The sequence below is a fragment of the Zonotrichia leucophrys genome, unplaced genomic scaffold (genome assembly GCF_028769735.1).
Source record: "Zonotrichia leucophrys gambelii isolate GWCS_2022_RI unplaced genomic scaffold, RI_Zleu_2.0 Scaffold_368_51211, whole genome shotgun sequence".
NCBI classification, from domain to species: Eukaryota; Metazoa; Chordata; class Aves; order Passeriformes; family Passerellidae; genus Zonotrichia; species Zonotrichia leucophrys.
This window is the reverse complement of record NW_026992573.1, coordinates 19,082-46,204: the sequence shown is the minus strand read 5'-3', so window position 1 is coordinate 46,204 and position 27,123 is coordinate 19,082. Positions and strand designations below refer to the sequence as shown.

At 47.5% G+C, this 27,123-nt stretch overlaps 1 protein-coding gene across 1 annotated transcript; it reads left to right on the top strand.

Annotated features, from left to right (window-relative positions):
- The first annotated feature begins 2,691 nt into the window (after positions 1-2,691).
- Positions 2,692-12,654, top strand: LOC135441607 (hydrocephalus-inducing protein-like). Its single transcript, XM_064701166.1, has 8 exons — positions 2,692-2,930; positions 4,799-4,899; positions 6,212-6,347; positions 6,795-6,959; positions 7,816-7,907; positions 8,421-8,523; positions 9,875-10,101; positions 11,930-12,654. Exons 1-8 carry the CDS (start codon positions 2,766-2,768, stop codon positions 12,372-12,374), a joined length of 1,434 nt encoding a protein of 477 aa, XP_064557236.1. The 5' UTR covers positions 2,692-2,765; the 3' UTR covers positions 12,375-12,654.
- The last annotated feature ends 14,469 nt before the right edge of the window (positions 12,655-27,123 follow it).

Genomic DNA, 27,123 nt, shown 5'->3' with positions numbered 1-27,123 from the left:
CTGTAGGCAATGAATTTAGGCTCTTCTCTCAAGATTTCCCCTCCATTATCTTCTGCCCTGAACACAGTCCACAGCTTGATCTTAGCTAAGGGCAAGGTGGGTGACCAGGAGAGACATTCCTGCTTGCCACACATCTGGGAAATCAGGTGCTTTGGAGGGAGAGAGAGAAGTTAAAATTCCCTGAAGTCTCTACATTTCAGAACAAACATCTGTCTCAAGTATGACCTAAACCTCTGTCAGATACACTTGTGAAGTGTGTCTGAATTTGTAGTATGAGCCCAGCACATCCCTCTGGCAGGGAGGGATGATCATGGACAGAAAGCAGTTCCTGTTCCCCATAACAAACATCTAACTGGCATATTAGGGACAAGATTAGGAGTTTTAAATAGAATTGATTCAGAAATACTGATGAATAAACTGGCTGCTGCAGCAGGTAGCCTAACAAAATTGAAGCAGCCTTTATAGTAATCTCTACTGGCATTAGGAACTAGCCAGTGACAGATTTCAAAAGTACTGCCAAAGTAAAGAAGAATGAACAGGCCGGGGACCAAGACCACAAATTGATAGTAGAAGCACTTAGTATAGTTCAAGATAATGTGTCTTTAGCTTTCAGTTGTATACAAGCACAGTTATGGATACAAGCAACAGCAGCTCTGATCATATAGGAAAGGGGTGAAGGTAATTTTCCAGCTCAAATTCAGAAAATTGAATGGGATAATGCAATTGATTTTGAAAGGAAGTTTTAATCCTGGTGGATTATGGTGAATTTCACCTATGATCCTATTTCTAATGTGGCCACTGCCTTTGTGCTTACCATATGTAATGCCACTGTTTATGTTATCCATCCCATCATTGCCCTAAGATTAAACCATGAAGAAACAACACTCTATCCTTCAGAACATAGAGTGTGGGCACAAAAAGATGAATGAAAAGTGGCAGGTAGTAAACTTAGAATCCTGCATTACTAGAGAACAAATGGGATTCATTTGTGAAAGCAATACTGCTAATGCCCAGGATGTGTTTGGACACTGAACAGAGTATTTGTCACTTTGAAATTCATCCAGTCACTGACCAGAAAACTGTGCTCGTATATACTGGAAAAGGGTGCATGTTTGAGAACTGTTTGTGCTGCTGTACAAATTAATAGCAATGATGTTATTCTGTCTAGTAGAAACCATTCTAATCTCTGTATTTGTATTTGTAATTTTGTTAAGATTATTGGGTGTGATTTTTCGTATTTGGTACCAGTAACATCCCACCAGCTGATTACAGCCAATTACACAATGTATCACAGACTACCACCTACCCCTATCGGGGTGAACCTTACATTGGTAAAACAATTAATTAAGCACCAAGACTTATTAGAAGTCTTGAAAGAAATCCGAGAAAGTGGAAAGAAAACCTTAATTACTGTCCAACATGGTACAAAAGAAATAACCAGAGTTCTACAAAGAATAAAATACGGATAATCACTGGTGAGATGTGATCTTTGGGTGATCACCAACTGCAAATGGAACCTTTGATAAGTTGTGCCACCCTATTCTAGTTTTACTAATATTAGTTGGGATAAGCTTAGGATTATCTATTACATTGTTAATTTGGAACTGGAGAATGCTACAACGAATAGCTGTACTAACCTCTTTGTCAAATGTACATGGTAAAGCGCTAAAAGACACTTATTGTCGTGGAAATTTTCCTTAAGTAAAAGAATTTACTTATTTCCTAGGAAAGGGGGGAATGAGACAGAATATCCATCCTGAACTAGGTAAAGTGTCTAGGAGAGGTGAAGGGTCTGTGGAGCTAAAGCTGAAGGAGAGGCCGCGTTCCAGAGACAGCAAGGAGACAGAGAAAGAAAAACAGAAAAACCACGAGGTCAATCTGCCCCCGACTTAGGAATTCCTTCGATAAAGAAGAATTAGTGCTAAATGTCATGTGGAATGAATATGTATGAACTTAATTTGAAACTGTATGCATATGCATTTGGAAGGGGGGATAAAAAGGGGACTCGGAGTCTCCAGGGGCACGCATGCCCTTTTGGGGAGTCTTGCGTCCGGCGCGCGTCGTAATAAAGCATACCGGGCTTTACAACTTTTACAAGTTGTGAGGTTTCTTCTTTTCTCCGCAAAACAGCTGTGCCCCAGTTGAGTGGGCTCTGAGCTGTCACGTGCTCAGTCTGTTTGGCCCAAAGCAAGAGATGCCTTAAGGATCCTGCAGAGAGAAGCTGCAGTAGCGTGCTTTGCATCACATTCTAGTTCCTGATTCCATCCTCACTTTCTTTTGCTGTAGCTTCTTCTCACTGACAACTCACTCTTTATATGTCTTGAAAAAGGTGGGAGTGTTGGCAGGCTGAGCAGGGAATTGGACAGCTTGAATTCTCAGAGTAAATGCTGGGTCTGGGTGCACACTCATCACTGAGAGAGACCTGGTGCTGGTTTGGGGCAGGTGAGGGAGCTCGTCCCCATCACGAAGAGAGAATCTAGCAGCATTCAGCAGGGCTAGGAGTGGGCATTTTCAAGGCTGCAGTCAATCTGTGTCAAAGGGAACTAAGTGACGATTAATTCCTCACGCAGCTTCTGGGTGAGCTGTAGTTCAGATAATAAAGAGCTCAACTCCAATCCCACTTTGATCCTGCCAGGATCTTGCCCCCAGGATCATGCCCTGCTGGGTGCCTGAATGGATATTTGTGTCCTTGCCCAGGCTTTCCCTACACGCAGCGCTGCCGCCTCACCAACAGCTCCGCGGTGCCCCTGACGTTCCAGCTCCGCATGTCGGACGATGGCACGCAGCCGGCTGTGGACAGCGTGGATCAGATCCGCAGGGACACCGACCCGGCCTGGAGCAAGGGAATCCATTTCTATGTGGAGCCCAGGGAGTTCACCATCAATCCCAGCCAAGGCACCATCCTCCCCCAGGGACACCAGGACATCGAGGTACGGCAAGAGCCCAGCCACAGCCGCTGCAGCACCAGGGCTGGAGCTGCACTGCAGGGTGGGAGGGCTTTAGCTCTGGTGCCAGCTTGGAGCATCCTGGCACTGAGAGATCTGCACTGCTGGGAGGCCTCTGCTAGCTGGCTTACTCGAGATGTTCCTCAAGGAGCACTGTTTGCTTTCCAAAATCATATGCTGAGCTCACAGACCTTATGGTCAAGGCCTGAAGCCATTCTTGTGTTTTTGAGAGCGATTGATTTGATTGCAATGGGGCAGAGCAAGGATGAGGGCAGAAGGTGGCTGTTAGAAAGATGTCATTGTATCAAGCAGTGAGCTTTTCTTCTTGGTCTCATTTCCCCCCTCCTGGGGAGCAGAATGATTTGTGTTCACTGCAGGAAGCTCCAGTGGAGCCAAAAAATCTGCAGCCATGTGTAGCGGTTCAAATTTATTGTATTGATTCCTTGTTAAGTGGTTTGTTCTCTGGTACCCCGTGTTCTCCCCGAGTGGGTTTACCCCTGGGTTTTACCCTCCCTCAAAGCTGTCCCTCATGCCATTCCCTGCCCCTTGTTCCAGCTCTTTCCCTGCTGTCAAACCCAGCCCCTTTTGTTCCCCAACCTTCTTTGCCAATTTAACCTGGAGCCAATCCCTGTCTGAACACCCCTTTGGAATTCCCCTATTCCTGGAGGCCCCATTAACCCATGTGAGCCATCCTCCCCACCCTCTTACCCAAAGTGGCTCCAGACACTTGATGTAATCCCCTCAGTGCTCCCCTGAGGATTCCCTTTTGGTTTGCTGTTGTCAACCCACCCTGCTTTTGTGTCTTACAAAATTCTTTGCCAGATGTACATGGGCTCTTTTGCTCTGATCCTTTTGCTGGAATATCCCTTTCCTTTGAGGACCCCTTAACCCATGTGACCTTCCCTTTCTCCTCTGCTGTACCCAAGTGGTGCTTGCTCTGCATGTGGTGTAGAGCTCAGTGCCCACCTGGGCATTCTGGTTCTGCCTGTTGGTCATGCCACCCCTGGGCAGTTCTGAGAGTTCTGCCTGGAGTGCAGGCTCTTTGCTCAGATGCCTTGCTGATCCCCCTGGGGCAGTTCTGAGGGTTCTGCCTCTGGTCATGCCACCTGGGGCAGTGCTGAGGGTTCTGCCTTGTGGTCAATGCCACCCTGGGGCAGTGCTGAGGGTTCTGCCTCTGGTCAGTGCCCACCCTGGGGCAGTGCTGAGGGTTCTGCCTGTGGTCAATGCCCACCCTGGGGCAGTTCTGAGGGTTCTGCCTCTGGTCAATGCCCACCCTGGGGCAGTTCTGAGGGTTCTGCCTGTGGTCAATGCCCACCCTGGGGCAGTTCTGGCTCTGAGGGTTCTGCCTCTGGTCAATGCCCACCCTGGGGCAGTTCTGAGGGTTCTGCCTCTGGTCAATGCCCATCCTGGGGCAGTTCCCCACTCCTGGTGTGGGGCTGGAGTTCTCAGAGCCAGCCCGGGCTCGGGCTCCCAGGTCAGCCATGAACTGCCCAGCACCTGCTGGGCCACACTTTGCCCTCAGCCTCCTGCTGTAAAGCTGAACTCATTGTGGTCAAGTCAGATTTCCTCTGCATGGATGTCTTTGTAGTCAGATGAGAAATTTGCCCCTTAATTTGAATGCAGTGGTGCATGGAGCTGTAGTCTAATGTTTTAATGTAGCTGACCTGTGCCCTGAAAGAAGGTGTGTTTAACAAATCTGGTATTGGCAGAAGGCTTTTGTTACTCTGAGGCTGTGCTCTACACATGGAGCAGCAGAAGAATTAAGGCGAAATCCTCCCTCAGGAACTGGAGGATATCACCCGTGGATAATGAGCTTTTGTAAGGAAGAATTGACTGTTCTTCTCTTCCACCAGGTGACCCTGTGCTCCAACACGGTGATGGAGTTCTACCGGAGATTGCTGGTGGACCTGGAGGGTATTGGCAAGGGAGTGGCAGCCCTGATCATCACAGCCAGGTAGCAGCCCTTGCCTGGCCTCCCCCAGGCACTGCCTTGCCCAGGCTGTGCTGGCTGCAGCTGCCAAGGAGAAGTGCTGCTGAATGCCCTCATGTTGTGCCAGCTGGACACGAGAACAGCAGTGCTTGGGCAGCAGCCCGTGGTGAAAAGCACGTTTGCTCACAGCCCAGCACGGTCCTGGGCCCTCTTCTAAAGGCACCAGGAAAGATATCATTGATTGGCCTTGTTTTTGGTGCTTGAGGTGGAACAAATTTCCCGAGGGCCTCCTCTCCTTCTGGCTGCAAGAGGTGGAGTTGTGCTGGTTGTGAGCACCGTGCACTGGTTTGGGCCACACCAAGCAGCTGCTGAGAGTCAGGCTCTGGCTCTGTCCATGAGGGCACATGGCAGGGGGGAAGTGGCTCCCAGCAAGAGTTGGGAGGGCAAGGTCTGACAAGGGGAAAGCAGCCCTTGATGTGGCAGGTCAGCTCCAGTTTTTGTCCTTCCCTGTGCTTCCTGTTTTGAGCTTTAATGTTGTCAGAGTTGAGAGCAAAAGTCGTTGTTGCTGCAGCAGAATTCCATGCTGCTGTGCTGCTGTGGGTGTCAGTGTGATGCCCAGAGGGATGCAGCTCCCTGGTGCTGTTCCCTGTGCCAGGCAGAGCCATCCAGGCAGTGCCTGGGCTGCCATTGTGTACAGCAGGTGGAGCTGGGGCCAGGCAGTGCCTGGAGCTGTGCAGTGAAGGAGCCAGGGAGCTGCAGGGCCTGGCAGGGGCTGATCAGCCCCTCTGTGGGGCAGCTGCTGTCTCGTGCCCTCCAGGGCTGGGGCAAAGAGCTGAGTTCTCAGGCAGGGCAACAGTACCATGGCAGAGAAGGGAGTCATTTTTACTGAGACACGGGAGCTGTGTGTTCCTTGAGCCTTAGGGAGCACTGATCCTTGTTGAGTCATTTTTACTGAGACACTGGAGCTGTGTGTTCCTTGAGCCTTAGCGAGCACTGATCCTTGTTGGGAAGGCTCCCCCAGAGCTCGTGGGTCACTGGGACTGTTCCAGGAGTCCTTGCAAGCCTTCTTGGGCAAAGGAGGGGCTGAGGCAGCTGTGGGGCAAAGTGCTCTGCCTGGGGCACTTGGCAGCCTCTGGGTGCTGCCTCTCAGGGTTTGCCCCTCCTTGACAAGACATGTTGGAGTGGGAAGAGGTAGAAGGCAATTTATCCCTGTAGGGCTCTTCAATGTGCATTTGACAGTGACCAATGTGTTCTGCTCCATTTCACAATCTTTGGGGGTAAGCATTCTCCATTCTCTCAGTATCTCTGATTGTTCTGGGGTCATCTCTTTGCCCAGATGTCTCGTTCCTGAGCTCCAAGTGTCCTCCCCAGTGCTGCTGTGTGATGAGTGCCACCTGAAGGTGCCCTATGAGAGGAAGATCCTCATTAGGAATCCCAGCCACCTTCCTGGCTGCTACGGGCTTATTCCCCAGGTTTGGCATCACATCCACCTCCTCCTGTCAAATATTCCTGAGAAGATTATTAGGGGGAAAAAGGGTTTGGGTAAGACCTTGCTGGTTTCTATTTAGTCTTCAAGATCTGCTGAGAACAGGATCCTACCCAGCTGTAAACTTTAGGAGGCAGTTTAAGCTCCTGAGGAAACAGCTGATGTTCTAGTCCTCAGGGTGTTTTCCTGTGGGAGATCTTAGAGGGTTGTGAAAAGCTGCTGCACCCACAGACAGCAGTGCCTGTGCTGGCAGCCTCCTTGCAGGATGCCCTGGGAGTGCTATACCTACAATTCTTGCATCTTGTTTGTGCCTTTGACCTTTGTCCTGGGGAGTTTTAAAGGTGTGTGTAAGTTGCTGTTGTGGTGGATGTTAAGGAGCCTAAAGTTTCTTGAGAGGTCCATCTGAATCTGCATTTCATTGTGTCCCTTCCAGAAATGCAAGGAGGACTCTGCTGTGCTCTACTCCAGCCCCAAGCCCTGTGGGATTGTGCAGCCCCAGAGCACAGCAGAGATCCCAGTTGTGGTGGCAGTGCAGGCCCTGGGCACTCATCGCACCGACGTTCTCATCGGCGTGTTCGGGGATGAGAGAAACCCCCTGGTGAGGGCAAGGGGAGATGTGAGCCTGTGTGCAGCTGCTCCTGGCAGGGTGCACAGGGACAGGGATTCTGCCGGGGACAACAGGCACAGGCTGCTGGGGAGAAGGACAGGAGGGATGGGGGGCACAAACAGCTCCTGCCTTAGAGGTGGGAATCTCAGTGTCTGACACAGAATGGAGCTGGGCTAAGCTGGAATCCAGGGGCATTTGAGTTCATTATTCTTTCAAATGCTGTTAACTTTGGAAACATCTGTTTGAAAATGTCATCCCTCTGAGCACAAAAGAGGATGTCAGAAGTCTTCTAGGAACCTTGAGCTTTCTGTAAAAGAAAGGAAAGCTGGCATTTGAGGACTGGTTGAAAGGATTGAAACTTTGATTAAAACATGGAAATGGCAATGCCAAATTCCTTGGATGGCACCAAACATCTGAACCCGGGCCATCGTGGCACTGCCTGTAAATCAGTGAACAGGAAGGAAAGGCAATGCAGGGAGCCTGAAGTTTGACCAAACAGTTGCTTTTAACTATCAGGCTGCTTCCCTTAAATTGGAGGGTTTCTCCCCACCAGAAGAACCAGTTGTTTAACTGTCAGGCTGGTCTTACCTAGAGATTTCTTGCAAAGATAAAAGCTTTGGGCCAATAATTTTTAGTTTGAAAGGTTCTCTTACCTTAATCCTTTTCAATTTGGAGGTGAACATGTAATTTTCTTTTTCCCCAAAAGCCCAGCATTTCAGCTGGAGAGTGGTAGCTGTCCCTAAAGAAATAACTTGAGCAGGGTTGAGCTGTTGAAGGTTTTTTAGGTTTGTCTGTTGTGGTTTGTTTTGGGGATTTTAAAATCTTTCTTGCTTGCTTCCTGGAACAGAGAGCACAATTACGGAGCTCAGGACGGCTGGCAGAAATCTCCCCAAGCCCAAGGCCGGCAGAGCTTGGCAGGATCCCAGCACCACAGCCTGTGTATGTATGGATGGAAGGATGGATGGATGGGGAATGTGACCTGAGTCACCTGGGATTGTTGGAAAATGTCAACCAACCCCCCAGCGGTGTCAGGGGAACATTCCTGATAAATCCCTGGTGGAGCTGCAGAGTTTCTGGCCTTGGGCACTGGGTGGGCTGTGCTGGCTGGGCACTGGCTGGGTCTGCCCCTCAGTGTCTCAAATCTCACCTTTTTGCGGCCTTCTCTGTCTTTTCCTCTCCCACTGTGCTTTTTGCATCCCCACCAGGTGTTAATGCCTGTCCTCTGTAGTTGCTCAATGCAAGCAGTTGCAGCTGCTGCAGCACCTCAGTGTCATCCCTGGGCTGCCTTTAGAACAGACCTGCCCCAGCCTGGATTGGGAAGGGCTGGATCAAACCATTTCTCAGTTCAATGTGCCAGCACTCAGCCAGGGGCTGCATCCTGGCCAGGAGCTGCTCGTGCAAGCGTCCCTCCCTCACACTGCAGGTCCCTGTTCATAGTTATTTATTTTCCAGAGATGAGCTCCACCCACCTAAATTCAAACCCCAGCCACCAAAGGAGAGGAGAACCAGTCTGGATTGCCCGGCAACTCGATGGAGGCACTTCAGGACTGGAAAGGTGGAGGCAGCCAGAGCCCTGAAAGAAGTGCAGGATTTTACCCACTCTTCAGGAGCAGAGATAGATTTTCTTGTACACCTACTGCTTGCTTTGCCTCCCCAGCCTGCCAGCACCAAGTCCTGCTCATGCTGAGCTCCCTTTTTGCTGCCCTGCTGTGCTGTGCCCTGACAGTGGGCTGGGCAGCAGGGCCAGTGGCTGGACATGGGCTGTGTGGGAGGGAGAAATAGGAGAGTTTTCCTTGGAGAAGCTGACTCAGATCCTACAGGCCTGTGCTGAGTGTGGGATTTTTTGCCTTGTTTCCTTCCCCATGTAAGATGAGGCTTTTCTCTGCATCATCATGGTAACACCTCCAGCTTCCCTCCCAGAGCAAGCTGGGATGATCCTGATCTCCATGGAGCCTCTTCCCAAGGCAGCCAGACTCCCTGTTTGCAGGGCTCTGCTTTCACCCAGAGCTGCTATTGCACTGCTGGCCCTGGAGCTGTCTGACAAAGGGAGACTTTGCAGGGGGCTGTCTCTTCCTCCCAGCATAGAAAATGGCTTGTTTTTTGGGTGCCAGCACCAACTGCTGAGCACCCTCGCCTCCCTCGAGGCTTGGAGGGATTCAGATGCTCCCTGGACGTGGCTCACACTCCCCTGGGAGCGGAGAAGGCAAGAGGGAATCTGTCTCCCTTGCCCATTGTCAGTGTGGCAAGCAGGGCTGGAGCTGCCAGTGCCACTGGGGGCCCTCAGCATTGGCCACAGAGGGGCCTCCCATCCCTGCAGGCCCATCACAAAGTGCTCCTGGGGCAGCTGCTTGTTGGAGAGGCCGTGCAGGACACGTTGTGGGGCTGCCCAAGGACGCTGTGCGGCACCTGTGGAGGGCACTGCTCCCCCTGGAACTCCTCAGGTGCTCCACAGGAAATTTTTGCAGGAGCTTTTGCTGTAGCACCTTGAGAAAGCAGCATTTAAATCAGAGAGAGAGGGGAAGAGCCTCAGGAGTCAGATGAGCTGGGCTGGACTCCTTCCCTCAGCTCCAAGAGCTCTCACTCTGAGTCTCCTCCTTTTCTAAAAGCAGGAAGTTTTGAAACTTTTTAAAGGCAAGTTGTGCATCAGAGAGAATTTCTACTGCCAGGAGCCATCCCAGTTCACTTTCATGTCATGTACTAATTAATGCATTGACCCGTGAGTATGGGAGAAGATTTTCCCCATGGTCCCTGCACTGGTCAGTGGCATGGATGCAGGATGAGGTGAGGGTGATTCTGGCAGTGTTTGGGGAATAGGCCCCTCTGGCTACAGCTGCACTTTGCTCCAAGATGCTCTTCTGCCTCCATTTCCATGCTCAACACCTCAATCTCTCCTGTCTTCCGTCCAGGCTTTCAGTATCCTGCCACTGCCAGGTGTGCTGCAGCCAGGACAGAGCCAGCAGGTCTCCTCCACCCTCTCTGGCCACCTCACCACCACCTGCAATGTCCCGGAGCTGTGCCACATGGAGGGAGGCTCCACCTCCGAGGTGCTGGTGCCCAGGGCGGCCTCACGTGTCAGCTCCTCCCTGAGCCCCCAGGAGATCACCTGTGGCTCACAGGCCCCTCTCAGGGACAGGTGAGTCAGCCTTCCGTGGGTTCCTGCTCTGCCATGGGTTATTGTCCCTGCAGGGCTTCCCTGCTCCAAGGCCTCTGAGCTCAGAGGAGCTGCACAGCAAAGGCCAGCAGCAACACAGGGATGGCCACTCTGAGCTCCCTGGCTGCCAAGAGAGGAAGGACCTTCTTCTGTTGAGACAGAACCTCTTCTTCTCTATTTGAGTGCTGAGCCCTGCTGGCTTAGCTGCTGTCTGCAGGGAGCTGGGCTCTGGGCTTGCCTTGGCACCACCTCTAGAGGTGTCTTGAAGTCCATGGTGTTGAGTGGCATCTTCTTCATCATCTGCCTTCTTCACCAGAACAGTGGGATTGTGGTATGGGCAGGTGTGGGGCACAGAGCAAACCTTGCTTTGGGTCCTGCTCCTGCCACAGATGAAGTCCTTGCAATGCTGACCTGCCAGGGTTCTCCTTATGGTGGGACAGCAGCCAGAAAGGCTCCTGTCCTTTAGGCTCCCCTGCAGCTGCAGCCGTAGGCAAGCACAGGAGAAGCTCAGCTCCAGCAAGGCAGCCAGCTCAGGACACACAGGCCAAGTGTGGAGCTGGGAGTGGAGGCTGCTTAAAGCCAGCCTGTGCAGCAGGACTTCTTCAGGCCAGGCTGAAGTTGGTTTCATGGGGAGGAGATGGATGAGGCTGCTTCCAATGGTTTCCATGGCAGCCAGCACTGGTTTGCTTGGTCCCAGCTGGGTTCCAGCAGGAAATCTGGCTGACAAGAGCCTGTCTTGCAGGAGAGGAGTTCCTGTAGCCTTTGCTTTCTGACTGATAGGATTGTTCTCATGAAGGAGCAGGCTAGGAGTCGTTAAAACTGAAGATCACGGACAGAGACTCTCTAACTAATTAAAGTTAGACAGTGGGATGTTTATTAACACAGGTGGGCGGCACCAGAGCCATCCCTAAAAGGCGTGACCGTGCTGTCCAATGTTCTTTGCCCTCTCTTTATTTCCCAAGGTCTTACATACAATACATCTGCACAACCCCAGCACCTCCCATCCCTGCTCTGTATTCAAATGAGGTCATTGGTCCTTCACTCCCATGCAATTCTTCCCTTGAACTGGGTCAATGGTCTCAAAGTGGGTCAGTGGTCTTTATCAGGTCTCTGTGACCCTCTGGCACCATCCAAGGTCCCCAACTTAGTGATTGATTGACATCAAGCCCAGGTGCTAACCATTGTTCTACTGGTTTCAAGATGTTCTTATACCAGTTCACTTCCTCCACTTCCCTCTAGAAAGATGCTCCTAATGGTAAACAATAGAACAATCAGCTCCAGCTTAAGCATCTCATAATCATTAACCTATGGTCTGCCTATCTAACCTACATCCTGATCAATGGGAATTGCTTCTAACCCTCAGCTGAAATCTGAACTCTTTAAAATCATGCCTCAGCTATGCCCAGGGAGAAGGGGGCTGAATGAGCTGAGTAAGAACTGTAGGAGAGCTCAGCAGATGTCAGCAATCTGTGCTCTGCTTTAAAGTGGGAAGCCAAGAGACAAAGGGCATTTCCAGGCACCAGCGCAGAGAGCTGCTGGATCAGCCTTTGGCGGGGGCTGGAGGGGTCTGGCTGTGCCTTCAGAGGGAGCTTGCCCAGCCAACACCTTATGATGGCAAAGCTCAGGTTTGGCTGGTCCTGGAGGTCCCCTTCTACCAATTTCCTCACTTGGGATGTTCCCAGCCTCTGTGGGTTGAGGAGAATTCACGGAAATGGCCTCAGGGTCAAGGAATGAAGTGCAGGGCCAGCCAGGACTAGGGAGCCCAAGGTTCTGGTGGGACTCTCAGCCATGTTTCCTATTTTGTCTGCAGAAGGGAGCTGAAGGAGCCAGCTCAAAAGGTCGAGGAGGAGGCAAAAGCCTTAGAGGAGGAAGAGAGGCAGAAGAAGGAAAAGAAGAGTGTCTCTGCAGGGAAGCAACTTCCAAAACCAGCGAATGGGAAAACCAAGACCCAAGAGAAGAAGGAAACCAAACTCCCAGAGAAGAAGAAAACCAAAATCCCAGAGAAGAAAGAAATCAAGGCTCCAGAGAAGAAGGAAACCAAAACACCAGAGAGGAAGGAAACCAAAGCCCCAAAGAAGTGTGAACCCAAAATCCCAGAGAAGAAGGAACCCAAAGCCCCAAAGAAGAGGGAACTCAAAGCCTCAAAGAAGGGGGGAACTGAAATCCCAGAAGACCCAGATGAGATGGAGAACTCTTCATTTTTTATTCACACAACTCATTTTACAAAGTTTGAAAGACTTCGTGTGCAGCTTTAGTTAGTTCATAGATTACTTGCCAGTTATTCTGTTATTGGTTAATTAAAGAGATTTTACTTGTGCGTCAAATCTCTCTATTGTATTGTTTACCTGTTCTCTTCACTGAGTCTCATGGGAGAAATCCCTTGTTGTTGCAGGTGCATTTGTTTTTCACCCTCAGAATAGACTGGTCACAAAGTCTCATTCTCGCAATAGCTTCACATGGGAACTTGTAACTGCTTAGCTGCACTCAGAAGAGATGACAGGCCAGCTATGAATATGGCAGAAAAAGGCCTGATTTCAAAAGACCTTTCTTTTATCATTATTCTACTGTTCTATGACATCTCCCCCTTTTCATTCATTTAAAAAAGGCTCCTATGTTCTGATGTTGAAACAGCTCACTCTTGTGAGGGTATTATCTCATCAAGGTTATCACTGGTTATCTGTTAGATATGGGATAAGATAGATAAAAGACCAATTACAATCAACAAAACTTACCAAATTCTATCAAGTCATTGACACAGGGTTTTGCAGCATGAGAAAACAAAAGAATAATGTCCAATGTCTCTTAGGGAAATGGAAAGAAATGACCATTGTTTCCAATGAGTTGAGAAGGATGAGAAAGTCTGTGAGCTGGAAATGCTGATCTTTGACATCACTGAATGTCCTCCTGGGCGCTGGAACAGGGAATACCTGCAGAAGGTTCGTAGGAGCACTGTACCGTGAGGATGCCATGAGGCTTTTGTTGGCAAATTGCCTCCGTCAGTTTCCAGCCACAGCCATGTCTTGGCAGTCCTGCTCCTGCTCTGGCCACAAAGGCTGCACGGTGATGAGGTTATTTCTCCTTTCACTGGGCCTCATTTTTTCAGAGCTGATCAGTATCTGATGGAATGAACAGGTGACTGCTTTGAACTGCTGATGATAAAACACCGGCACATCTTCTCCTGAAGTTAATGAATCAAATAGGCTTCACTGTGGTACATTTAACTGGGATTTAGATGTGATGATCTTTTTTCCAAATTTCTCATATAAATATTGCATTATTCAAAATGATTAGTTGTCCAAATTTCTCTTGTACATATTGCATTACTTGAACGTTCTTAAGGTGTTCATTCCTCTATTTTTTTGTTTTTTAAGAATGAGATGCATGTCTTTTGTTATGAGTATGATGAAACATCATAGCAAAATAATACATGCAGTGGACAAGAAACTTACAGCAATTAGGAATAATTTGGATCCAACAATCAGGAATATTTCAAGTAGCAGACAAAGCTAACAACATAGGTGGAATTAGGTAAATAGCAATCTCGGCAATAATGTACCATCATCCCAGAGTCTGCAAACAGCTGACAAACCTCGATTCAGTGGAGACTTGGATCATTATTTCCAGATAATAATTCCCAAACTCCCTTTCAAAAAAGTTCAACTGTCATGTCTAGGTGGTCAAATTGCCAAGTCAAAGCAACTCAAATCTAGCTTTGATGCAGAAAACATCTGGGTCTGTTGGCAAATTCCCATCCAGGTAGAGCTAAGGTCTGGCCACCACCCAATCTCTAAGTGGGAGAGAATTCCTTAAACGTAATTTAAAACAAGGATCTTGGGAATAGCACTTAGGGGTAAAGGTCTAGGGGTGACAGACTAATGAACCATCCAAGAGCTGTCTCCTCCAAAATTTCCTCAGCAGAGAGATGCTTTAAACCCAGCAAACTGTTGGAGTGGTTCTGTAATAATAATTGGGGCTGCATCTGATTACTGAGAGTAGATGTCACAATACCATCAGTTTAGAGGAGACTTCTGACAAAGCTCAGATCTCATTTCTTGGAACTCTGAAAAATACTTAAAAATGATGAGACAGCACTGGATCAAAGCATAGAGCCACAGTGTGAAGCCCAGCTAGAGGGTAGTCTGGTCTGAGAGATACATAAGCAGCTAGTGAACAAAAGGAGGATCCTGAAATGACACGTGTCTTGTAGATAATTACACCAAAAAGTGGTAAGGCATGTGAAAAGCTGGCTATAAAAACAGTAATACAAACATTTATGTATTTATGACAGACTAAATGCATCAAAGGAAAACACTGAACAGCTCACTAGTAAAATTGATGATACCTCAGGTTAAATAACACTCAAACCTGATAGAAATTTATTTGGACAGCGCTAGAGCTTAACAAGAGGAACTTAAACTCAGCCCTAAAAGGATTTCCAATTAATAAACATAATTTCATTATCACCTTGGTAGTACAAAAAGCGCACTCAAGAGAACTCAAAGTTAATTCCTATTTAATACCAAACATAACTGGATGCAAAAAAACTGGAATAGAACATTGTTCAAACTTAGTAATACTGAAACTTAACAGAAATAAAATCTACCAGAATTAACCAAACAAAACTTTGACTTATTTAATTTAACAGAAGGTAACTGAGCATCAAAATATTGGGCTTTAATTTAACAGAATTAAAATGAACATCCTTAAAAGTTATAGATATGACATGATGTAATTTTTGTCCAAGGTTATTAACACAAAAAGACTACTTGAAGGTGAATAAGCCAGAAGTGAAATAAGCGCATGATGGTGTACTGGAGGGATTCAAGTTGTAACAAGCATATTAGAATTATAAGTAAAGCAGTTGTTAGAAAAACCCATGGTAACTGCAAATTCCATGGAAAGAGAAATTCAGTAAGACTTTTTAAAGTGCAGGTTTACTGGAAAATAAACATAATAATGTGCAATTTAGCATATTGCTGAACAGCCCAACAGCTTTTTGTGACTGCATCTGGCATCATTTTATATGGCAAATTTGTTAGCATTCTTGTTAAAGAAATCAGACCATGTTAAAATTTGATATGTAATAAGGCATTGCATTTACTGCTTTTCAATATAGTTGATATTTATCCATAGGGATAGTTACAGGCTTTATTAATTGCTGATATGTCTTTTTGGTATGTGTTTTGTGTCCGGTCAATTTCTGGCCAATTTTTTTTCAGATGTCTAAAGTAAAATTTGACACAGGATGTGGCCTTGGAGGACCCCAACAGGTCCAGTTCTTGGGATTCCTCTAGAGCACTGGCCAACATTTTTGTCCACCTGTCCCAAGTATCTGCCAGGTTGGGTCTCTTACCTGTGGTGCGGAGGAGCTCCGAGTTATAGACAGGCCAGGCATCTGCTACAAAGGTGTCACAGTTTGATGCTGACACAATGCCAGTGCCCCCATGAAAATACATTCTCCCTGGTGTCTGCTGTGAGATGAGACCAGGAATAGAGCAAAGCAGGCTCCAGCTTAGGAATAAAAGGGAAAAAACTACAACTTTATTAATTTACAATATATAAAAGTAACACGCAGAACTCAGGATGAAAACCTTCCAAACATTCCTCCTTCCCCCATCAAATTCCCAATACATCACAGTAAGCAAAACCTTGGATTCTCAGTTCAGTTACCACCCCTCAGTGTGGAGAGCCTGCTTTCAAGAAAGAAAGGTGCCTTAAAGAAATTTAGAAGCCTGCTGTAAAAGCAGCCTTTCCCAGGCTTGATCCTGTAAATAATTAGGTTCTCAGCCACCTTCTATATAAACAACAAGATTCTCAAACCGTTCTGTCCTTGGCTGCTACTGGGAGCAGACAGTCAGTCTGAGAACAGAGATGAAAGTTTTGAGAACTCTTCATATCATGGTGGGAACACTGATCTTGGTTTCAGTAAACTAACTTCAGGTATTGTAAACAAAAGGAGGAGCTGAAGTTTTCTCTACAGCCTGTCAGGAGCTCAGATTTTGCAACATGCATGAACTTAATTAACACGGTTATAAAAAGTGATGGATTGATGAATAAACCGGAGTCAGATGCGAAAAATCAACAAAGGTGGTCGCTCCCTCACTTCGACATAATGGTGACCCCGACGTGATATGCACCATGCGAAGTGAAAACGGGTCAGTTCCTATGCAGCGGGAAGGCAGGTAAATGCGATAGAGGGATAAAAAAGAAGCTGATACGCGTCGTGTGCCTTGGGTGACCGTAAAGACGAGCCCGACTGAGACGTGCTGCCGAAGTCTTAAAGAGCTGCAAACCAGCGCTGGAAATCGGGTAGGAAAAAGGGAAGCAGCATAGTTATAAAAACCACCGATTAAGGGGATGAATTTGCAAAAGGATTTAACGGGCCTTTGGACTGATAGCTATACTAAAGGGGTTTTCCTTATTCTCCTTACGGTTTACAACCTAACGGGATGGCGTGAATTCGGTGATTTATCATGGGACACTGATAAAACTGTCAAGAAGTTGAGCAGCAGCGCTGAGCGACCGCCTGTAGTGCTGCGCTGTAGCGGCGATAACAAAGGCAGCGGCGGGGGGAGGCCGCGCCGCGCGGCGGGAACCGAGCTGAGCAAGCCGCAGGGGGCCGCGGCGGAAGCCGAGCACGCCGCCGCGAGAGCCGCCGGAGAAGCCGCACCGAGAAGCTGCGCGGAGAGCCCAGCAGCAGTGGGAGCCGAGAGTAGCGAGAACAGCCGCGGGAGCTGACAGCAGCCACGCCGCGCCCCGCGCGGAGGAAGCCGCCAAGGCTGCAGCGCGGACAGAGCGCGCACCGCACCCAGCAACGCCGGCACCAGCAGCGCCGAGGGCGTGCCCAGCCTGGCCCCAGCGGCAGTCGAGCGGAGCCGCCGCCGCGCTGTGAGACCAGAAGTTTTTCGCCCTCTTCGATACCACGGGAAGAGCCAGCGCGGGGGAGCTTGATCCCTCCTCCGACATTCACGCCGCAAGACCAAATTAACTCTTGGTAGCTCTGCTCTAATTTTAAGCTACTTAAATCTGTTATCTTAGTTTATATGTATTTCATACTCATTTTCTTAAGTTTTGGGTTTCTTTTTTCCTCTCCTGCTCAGACTAGTAGTAAGCCAGGTGAGAGAAGGCTGCTACTGTTCTGAAGTGGTTGATTTAGCTTGTTGATTGAAAACTTATAGGCTCTCTCTCTCTCTCTTGTCTGTAAAGTTTCTGTTCTTGCCATGTCTGTGTTTGGCTGCAGGTAATCTGGAGTAAAATAAGAGCCTGCAGTGGCTTAGGCTGCTTTAGCTTCCTTCTCTAAACTTTCAGTTATCTTTTTTGGTATGCAATGTAGCTTTGCTGTTCCCTGAAAGCTAAATTAAGAGTGATAAAGAAAAATAGTTTTGGTATAGATTAAAAGTTTTACTGAATTACTAATATAAAAGGTAATACATAAACACAAACTTTAAATAGTGTATGTGTTTTAAAGATTTAAGCTGAAAAATGTCTGTTTTACACAAGGAAAACATCTGCTGATGTATTTCCTCGAAGAGGCATTTTATAAAATTGCTATATAATTTTTAAATAAGAATTGTTTCCTTTCTCTGGATCCAAAGGAAATGTTTCTTTTTTAGGAGTGGTGGAGAGGTGTTTCCTACTTCAAAGCCACTTTGGAAGGCATAGTAGTGATATAAATGAAATAATAAAATGGTAAATAAATAATAAATGAATAATAAAAATAAATAATAATAAAATATGAAATAAATAATAAGATAAAATAATGATAAATAATAAAATGAAATAATGATAAATAGTAAAATGAATGATAATAATAAAATAAAGTGAATAATAATAATAATATAATAAAATATGAAATAGAAAATTTGAAATAGTTAATAATTTCAAATTTTAGTTAATAAAAGCTTAGTTTTTAAAAGCATGTGATTAACAAAACATACAGCATCTGATATTCATTTTGGGATATCACTTGCTTTCTATCATGATTGCTGGCAAACAAACTTTTGTTGACCAAAAGTTTTTTGTTAAGATTAAAGTTATATTAAGTATAAGTTACATAGAATTTAAAATCAGATGATTTTGTTAAAATTAAACTTAAGTAATGTTAAGTTTTGTTAAGTTTGATATTTAAGTTTAAAATATTAAGTCTAGGTGCTGTTAAGTTTAAGCGATGTTAGATAAATTTATGCTTTTATGATAGGCATTTATTTTATGACCTGTATGCAAAGTAACACACCTGAGTTTTGTTTGAGCTGTGTAGCACATAGAATTTTTCTGATTCTTGTTTAAGTTTTATTAGAGTTAATTGATTTTGCATGTAGGCTTTGTTGATCTTAAAATAAGTCTGTTAAGTTTAAATATTTTGTGTTTTAAATGCATGCTAATTCTTCACTACTCCAAATCAACCAAGGACTGAGAAATAACCCAGCTGATGCCATTTGAGCCAAATGACCAAAGGATTACAGTCTGTAAAACTGATCTTGAACTTTTCTGAGAAACCCAAGGAAAAGGGTGGATGTGAAAACTTCAAGGACACAGAGGATCATTTTTCAGACTCGCGGTTCGCCTCTTCCCCAGGTGCACATGAGGGAGGACAGCTGACAGACTTTTAACCCTTTAGAGTAAAAGCCATTGCTCGGACCATGGCTGGGGGAACTTATAGAGATACTGTATGTGCCTTTGAATGTTTTTGCTTATTTTGCTTTGTATTTTTGGTTGTATTCAAAATATGGTTGGTAGGATGATAGAGAAAACTTGGCAACTAACCTTCTTTCTCAAAAAAAAAAAAAAAAAAAAGAAGAAAAAAAAACCAGGGGAAATGTGGAGAGCCTGGTTTCAAGAAAGAAAGGTGCCTTAAAGAAATTTAGAAGCCTGCTGTAAAAGCAGCCTTTCCCAGGCTTGATCCTGTAAATAATTAGGTTCTCAGCCACCTTCTATATAAACAACAAGATTCTCAAACCGTTCTGTCCTTGGCTGCTACTGGGAGCAGACAGTCAGTCTGAGAACAGAGATGAAAGTTTTGAGAACTCTTCATATCATGGTGGGAACACTGATCTTGGTTTCAGTAAACTAACTTCAGGTATTGTAAACAAAAGGAGGAGCTGAAGTTTTCTCTACAGCCTGTCAGGAGCTCAGATTTTGCAATATGCATGAACTTAATTAACATGGTTATAAAAAGTGATGGATTGATGAATAAACCGGAGTCAGATGCGAAAAATCAACAAAGGTGGTCGCTCCCTCACTTGACACCTCAGAACAACAACTCTCAGTCCATCACCACCCTTTAGATAATCAATTCTCAGTTCATCAAGAAGAGAGGAGTCGCTCTTGTGCCATAGGCTTCCCCTGGAAACACAGTTGAGACCTCTTGTGTTTCTATGTTACACATGGCACCGCCCGGAGATCATTTGCCATCGTGACATCTTCTTTCCATGCCCAGTGCTCTCACCACTGCACATGGACCAGAGCTGCTTCTGGAGTTCCCCTTTTAAGGATGCTTTGCCCAGTTCCAAAAAAAGCACAGTCTCTCACTTTTGGGACACCTGTTGTCCCCTAATTCACCCCCTGGGGCCAACGGGTCTCAAGAACAGGGATCTTCTCCACTGAAGATCAAGGGCACCAACCACCACCCTCCTCATCCTCTGTCTCTGTTCATGCACTCCTATACATCACTGCACCCTCTTGGCTCCAAGCCATTGCCTCCCCCCTAAATGCAGTCTCTGTGTCACAGGGAAAAAAAAATGGTTCCATCCATGGCTATACAAGAAAAGTCCAGCCCAAAAGCCATTCCATCATTTCCTCCCACCTAAGATTCTGTTACAGGGCTTGCAAGGGTTTTTCAGGGTGAAGAAAGAGACAAGAATGTTGACCTCATGTTCAGAAGGCTTGATTAATTATTTTATTATATATATTACATTATAACTATACTAATAGGAATAGAGAGAAAAGTTCTCAGAAGCTTGCTAGCTAAGATTAGAAAAGGAATCAATAACAAAGTTCTGTGTCCAGGCAGAATGCAAGAACAGCTCTGCCGTGAGTGGTCAGTAAATCCAAACATTCACCCAAGACCAATCGCGGACACACCTGTTGCATTCCACAGCAGCAGATAACCATTGTTTACATTTTGTTGCTGAGGCCACAGCTTCTCAGAAAGGGGAAAAATCCTCAAGAAAGGATTTTTATGAAAAGATGTCAGTGACAAGATTCTTCTTCACTTCTCTCATGGCCCATTTTCTCTTATCTCATCTGTTATCTCCTCATTCAGCTCCAGGAGGATCAGCACTTGTCAGGTTTCCATCATCCAAGAAAAGGGTTAAAAATCTCAGTCTCTGCCTGTCCAGAACTCCCACGGCTGCCCTGCTGGGCACCTTCTCTCTGCACCCCCCCCTTCTCCTTCTCAGCTGGCTGCTATCAAATTCAGACACAGTTTCTCTCTCTCTCCTGGGAGGGGGGGTGCTGCCCGATGCCCTCTCAGTGCTCCTCCACCCTTCTGTCCTCAAGGGCCTCTTCACCTCCCCTCTCTGTCCAGGGCCCTACCTCACCCGGCCCCATGGCTTCCCCTCCCCTGCCCAGCCCGCAGCTGGCCAGGGGAGCTCTGACCTGTTTCCCCTCTGGAACTCAAGAGAAGGTTTCCTGGGAGTTCTCTGCTTTTAACCCCCGTGTTCTCAGAGGCATATCCAATGTCCCTATGATGTGTCCAATGGCCACATCAGGTGCCAGTATTCAGATCTAAGCGCCCATTCATTTGACCATATCATCCCAAAAAACTCACTTCCTCTCAAACCACAACACACTGTTATTAAAGCAGGATGATGCTGCCTTGAAAACCACTTCTGTTGTTAACCCTGCCATGTTTGTGTCCTCCACCATAACTGATCGTAAGCCTGAACATGATTGTTTACAGACAATCAAAGAAGTCTATTCCAGCCAATCAGACCTAAAAGACATACCCCTGGAGAATCCAGACTGGGAACTTTTTACAGATGGGAGCAGCTTCATGAAAAATGGCAAAAGGACAACAGGCTATGAAGTGACTACACAGTACAAGGGCATCAAGGCAAAGGCCCTGCCAGCAGATGTATTGTTGCAGTGTGCTGTAATAGCCTGTTTTAAACTTCCGGGTCCCTTCCCCAGGTGTGCCAATACCCCTCTTCCCCTTCCCCCCTCTCCCCCTGCTGGGCTGTCAATCACTTTTAACATTCCAGCAAGGCGTCGTGTGGTTCGTCACTTTCAAAGGATGCCCCTCAGGCCCAGAGGTCATTGGCCTGTCTGGGAGTCATCCTCCCCTGAGACCCCGCCCCTCCCACCTGGTTGGTGGCTCACCTGTCCCCTCCCCTCCCCCTGCCCCAGGAGCTTAAAAGGTGAATCAAGCCATGTGATCGCCATTCTGTTGGAGCTGTTGCCAAGATTCAGACCTGTGTGACCATGGAATAAAGCTCTGGATATTAAACCCTCCAGCAGAATCCATCTCCTTTTCCTCCTCACCATTCGCCTGAAGCCTTCTTCCTGAGGTAAACGGAGTTCCTAACAAGCCTGGACAAGTTCGGCTGCCTAGCTGCAACCACCAGCAAGCTAAAGGTATCTCTGGGGTGATACACCACAGCTGCCGCCTTTGGCCCAGCAGCAAGGGTCAGACTGGCCCAGGCACAATCTACCTGGTAATATTGGGATTCATATTCCAATAATATATCATCACAGAAAGCTGAACTGATTGCACTGACAAGAGCACTAGGTCTGAGCGAAGAAAAAGAAGGTAAATGCATGGACTGACTCTAAATATGCATTTAGTGTTGTCCATGCCCATGGAGCAATCTGGAACGAAAGAGGATTCCTGAATAAGGTAATCAAATCAAACATGCTGAAGAAATACTCACCCTCTTAGAAGGCATTAAGAAATCTACAGAAGTAGCTATCATGGTCACCAAATGGTATAAAGGTCACCAAAATGGTAAAGGTCACCGAAAAGGGAAAACCACTCCAGAACTGGGAAATCACTTTGCTGATAAAGCAGCAAGAGGGATTGCAGAAAAACAGATTCTTGCAGTAATTCCACAAAAAAAGGTTGAATTTTCAGGGTTTACCCCAAAATATGACCAAGGAGATCACAATTAATTAAGTTCCCTAAAGCTGAGATCACAGAGAGTGGATGGGCTGTCACACCAGCAAATCAAGTTGTAGTCCCACCCCTGATCCTTCAGGAGCTAGCCCAGAGGGAACATGAAAATACACATTTTGAGGTTAAAAATCTTCTGAAACATCTGAAAAAGGTAGTATTAGGAAAGGAAATAACTGATATACAATGAGTAGTGAGCAAATGTGAAATCTGCTATAAAAACCAACCTGAGATGAGGAAAGGAGTTGTGTTAGGAGTAACAAAAGCAGGGGATCTTCCTGGAGATTACTGGCAGATAGATTTTGCAGAGTTACCATGCAAGGAGGGATATTGGTCCATACTGGTATTAGTTGACACCTTCAGTGGATGGCCAGAGGTTTACCCCTGTCGCCCTAAGGCAGCCAAGGCAGTGGTGAAAGTTTTGCTCAATCATATAATTCTGAGGTTCAGAGTTCCCTTGCGAATATTATCAGGTAGGGCACCAGGTATCACTTTGTTACAACAGTGGTTAAGGAAGTTAGCTGGATTTTGGAAATTTCTTGGGATCTGCATACACCTTATAGACCCCAAGAGAGTGGTCAAGTTAAACATATGAATGGGACTCTCAAAACAAAATTTAGCAAAATTTGTCAGGAAACATCCCTGAGATGGGTTCAGGCCTTACCTATAGCTTTACTAAGAATTTGCATTCAACTGAGGCGAAGGGATAACATCAGTCCCTCTGAAATACTGTGTGGCAGGCCGTATCAGATTCCACATATTCCGGCTGAAATTCACATGAAGGCAAAACTTGATTTGCAGAAATATCTAATGGCTTTAGGTTCCACTTTGCAGAAGCTCCAGAATTCATTGTGCTATCCAGACCCATGGGACTGGACACACCTGCACATCCCTTCCAACCTGGGGACAGGGTCTATGTTTAGTGGTGGGACAGTGACCCTCTACAAGCCAAATGGAGAGGACCATTCCAAGGTCTGCTGATCACCCTCACTGCAGTCAAAGTCACTGGCAAAGGACTCTGGATTCACTACTCCAGAGTTAAAAAATCTTCTGCTCCTGAAAAAACTGTAAAGACAGAGACTAAATGCAGATGAAAACCTGGTTTAAATTATTCCTTTACTGTGCCCAAAGAACTGTTCACAATAATCATTATTCTTTGGAGGATAACTGACTGTGCAAGACATTACTGTTGTTAAACATTTACTGTTAGATATTTATCTGCTTATTATTAGATGTTTGTATTGATAGTTGTTTATTATTGTTAGATACTCATCTGTTATTAAATATCTATTATTAGTAAATATTTAGAGTAGAGACTCAATAATGTAACGGCCTTGTCGAGCCTCTAAAAGAGGGAAATGATGCCTCAGGTTTTAGCTTTTATATTTTTCAGATTCTGTTCTGCTTTACTGTGAAAGTCTAGGCTTCATATTAGGGGATAGTAAGTTCTCTTCACAGAGTAGGGAGAGAAAACAAGTCCTTTTCTAGCTGGGGACCAAGGACAAATGATCCAGATCTCAGGCCCAAGAGCACAAACAATGGTGGACTGAAGAGAGAAAACAAGAAAGATGGGACTTCATGGGCTAAAGTTGTAATTGGACAATTAGCTCCAATATGCTAATGGAACAACAGACGATTAGCTCCAATATGCTAATGGAACAACACTTCTAGAAGTGTGAGACCTGTGACCAGTCGTCTGTTTTTGTGGCCATTTTGGGTTGTAGTGCCCAAGATGGATCCATTGAGGCCTCTTATAATAAATACCTACTTTATTCTTTAGCTCCGTCCAGTCTCTGTTCTAGGTCAGCCTTCACAAGGCATCAGATGGACGTGGAGCAGTTCCTGACCCTACGGATGAACCTGGAGCAGTTCCTGACCCCATGGAAGCTCATGGATGAGTTCTTGGCCCCATAAATCGATCTGGAGTCCCATTCCCACACACAGACACCAAGCTCTGCTGAGAGTTTATTGATCATTCTGGGGGAGTTCCCAGTAGTTTGGGGTGGGCTCTTCCAGGGACGGCGATCTCCTCCTGCCACTGGAGGAGTTGGCACACGGGTGTCACCAGCAGGCCCAATCCTGCAGCCAAAGCCCAAACTGTGACCTGGAGAGGTTCTTGACCCTGTGGATGGTCCTTGAGCAGCTCCTGACCCCATGGAAGGATCTGGAGCAGTTTCTGACCCCACAGATGGACCAGCTCCAGGACCTGGAGCTGGTCCTGGCCCCATGGAGCCTCCCAAGAGCAGCCAGATGATGCTGCCACAAGAGGTGGGGTCAGGGTGGTACTGAGGGGGACTGGGAGGCACTGGGGTGTACTGGGGGACTCTGGGGTGACCCCAAGGATGGTGGCCATGCCAGGGGAGGGTCCAGGCCCCACAGAACTCAGGGTGCTCACCTCAGATCTCCTCGCTCGAGAGGCTCTCACTGTCCCCTGTGGAGAGACCCCGAGATGTCACCAGGGTGTCCCCAGTCCCAGTAAGGTGCCCCCAGTCACCCCCAGTAAGGTGCTCCCAGTTCCAGTAAGGGATAGGAGGGTTGGGGTGAAGGGAGGCCCTCAGAGAAGGGGAAATGGGGAACTGGGGACCCCAAGGGAGTGAGATGGGGGTGATGAAGGTCTGGCGCTGTGGGGGAGGAGGAGGAGGAAGGAATTCCAATGGGGGGGTACATGGGCCTGAAACTTGGGAGGAACGGGGACAGGAGAAAATGGGACAGGGGACAAAATCCCAAAATCTGAGGGTTGTGGGAGGGGCTTTGGGAGTAGGGGGACAAGGAAAGGGATTTGGGTTGGGTTTGGGATTTGGGATTCGGGTTTGGGATTTGGGAAGGGGATTCAGGTTTTGGTTTGGGATTTGGGTTTGGGAAGGAGGTTTGGGTTTGGGATTTGGGTTGGGTTTTGGATTTGGGATTTGGGAAGGGGATTTGGGATTTGGGATTTGAGATTTGGATTTTGTTTTGGGATTTGGATTTGGGTTTGGGTTTGGGTTTGGGATTTGGGATTTTGGTTGTGTTGGGTTGGGTTTGGAAAGGGGATTTGGGTTTGGGATTTGTGTTTGGGATTTGAGTTTGGGATTTGAATTTGGGATTTGGGTTGGGCTTGGGATTTGGGCTTGGTAAGGGGTTTGGGATTTGGGGATTTTGCTTTGGGTTTGGTATTTGGGTTTGGGATTTGGGGTTGGGATTTGAGGACATCGTACAGATGAGCAATAGGAATGGGCAAGGTGAGAAAGAAGGTGGGGAATGGATGGGGAACAATGCACTGTGGGGGTTACTGGGGGACACTGGGATAACTGGGAATACAATGGGGCCCTCTGGGAAGCACTGGGATATACTGGGATGTACTGGGATTTACTGGGATGCATGGGAATAAAATGAGGAGGAATCCCTGGGAAGCAGTGGAATGTACTAGGGTGTACTGGGATTTACTGGGGTGTAGTGGGGTGTACTGGGATTTATGGGGTGCAATGGGATGGGTGGTAGCCCTCTGAGAGGAATTCTGGCCCCACAATTCCCAGTTCTCACTTCGCTCTTCCTGACTGTGGCTCCCCCCTGCAGAGAGATGGTGACACATCACTGGGGTGTCCCTGGCTGCAGTAAGGGATGGGCTGGACAAACTGGTTCCCAGTTCCTACAGTTCCCTCAAAAACTGGTTCCCAGTTCCCCCAAAATTCCAGAACTTACCACGAGGATGGAACAACCCACCACGTCCATGGTGCCCTGGGGAAGGGGAGCAGAGGGACCTCTGGGTTGGACCTTATGTGGCAGAAAGGGTCCCCAAACCCCCATCCCACGGCTGGAAAATCCCAGGAAGGCAAAACCCAGGGATTCTGACCCAAAGGAAAATCACAGAAAGGAAAATGCCAAAAACAAAAATCCCAGAGATTCTGACTGAAAAGACAATCCCTGAAGGGAAAATCCCAATGATTCTGACCCAAAGGAAAATCCTAGAGATCACAACCCAGGACTGTTGGTTTTGTCCCCACCCGTCCTCGTTCTTCTGTCCCCACCAAGCCCCTCCCTTGCACTCCCATGTCCCTACACCTCAATTCCTTTCTCCTCCCCTGTACCTCACACCCTGCTCCTTCTACACTTCTACACCCCCAGCCCTGTCCCCTGGGCCCTCAATTGACCCCAGATCAGTGTCTTTGGGTCTCCCCCCACCTCAAACAAATCTCCTTGGGGGCCCTGAATTCCCATCCCTCTGCCTGCACCCTGCTCCGTGCACCCGTGTGTCACCCCAGCCCCACAAGGTCCAGTCCGGACCCAGTCTTTGTTCTCCTTTCCAGGTACTCCTGGAAGGAACCCAAGATGATCTCTTGGAGGTGAGTGGGCTGCTGGCATTGGAGGGCACCCTCTCAGGGAATTGGGGGACAGTGGTGTCCCCCCATCCCTTGCTGGCACCAGGGACATTCCAGTGACCAGCGAGGTCTCCAGCTCTCTCTGCAGTTGGATTTAGACAATGTCGCGGTCCTGGAGACGCCTCTGGTGTGTACCACGAGTTCTACCGGTGTCAGACACTCCCCTTGCATGGCCACCACAGCCCAGGCCATCCCAGTCTGTCCCAGCACAGCCCAGTGCACCCCTCCTGACAGCCCAGACAAGCCCTGCCCTAGAGCTCCTCCCCAGGAAAGCCTTTGCCCAGGGCCCTGCTGCATTCCATCCCTGTCACCCCAGGACCCCCTGGATGAGCCAGGACACAGCCCCTGCCCCAGCTGTGCCTCTTGGCCAGGAGCCCAGTGCTTCTGGGCAGCAGCACAGCAGCTCCTGCACCCCATTGCTGCCACAGCCCCTTCCCCAAGGCCTCCTGCTCTCCCCTGCCTCCCAGTCCAGCCCTATGCCCTGAGTGTGTCTCTCATGAAATAAACAGGGCCAGGAGACTTCTTCTCCTTTTTAATGCC

What these genes read in the sequence shown, in the direction of transcription:
- LOC135441607 (XM_064701166.1), top strand. Translation starts at nt 2,766, where the DNA reads ATGTCGGACGATGGCACGCAGCCGGCTGTGGACAGCGTGGATCAGATC. An exon ending in ATCCCAGCACCACAGCCTGT is followed by an intron (nt 7,908 to 8,420) that starts GTATGTATGGAT and finishes TTTATTTTCCAG; the next exon opens with AGATGAGCTCCACCCACCTA. An exon ending in CAGGCCCCTCTCAGGGACAG is followed by an intron (nt 10,102 to 11,929) that starts GTGAGTCAGCCT and finishes TTTTGTCTGCAG; the next exon opens with AAGGGAGCTGAAGGAGCCAG.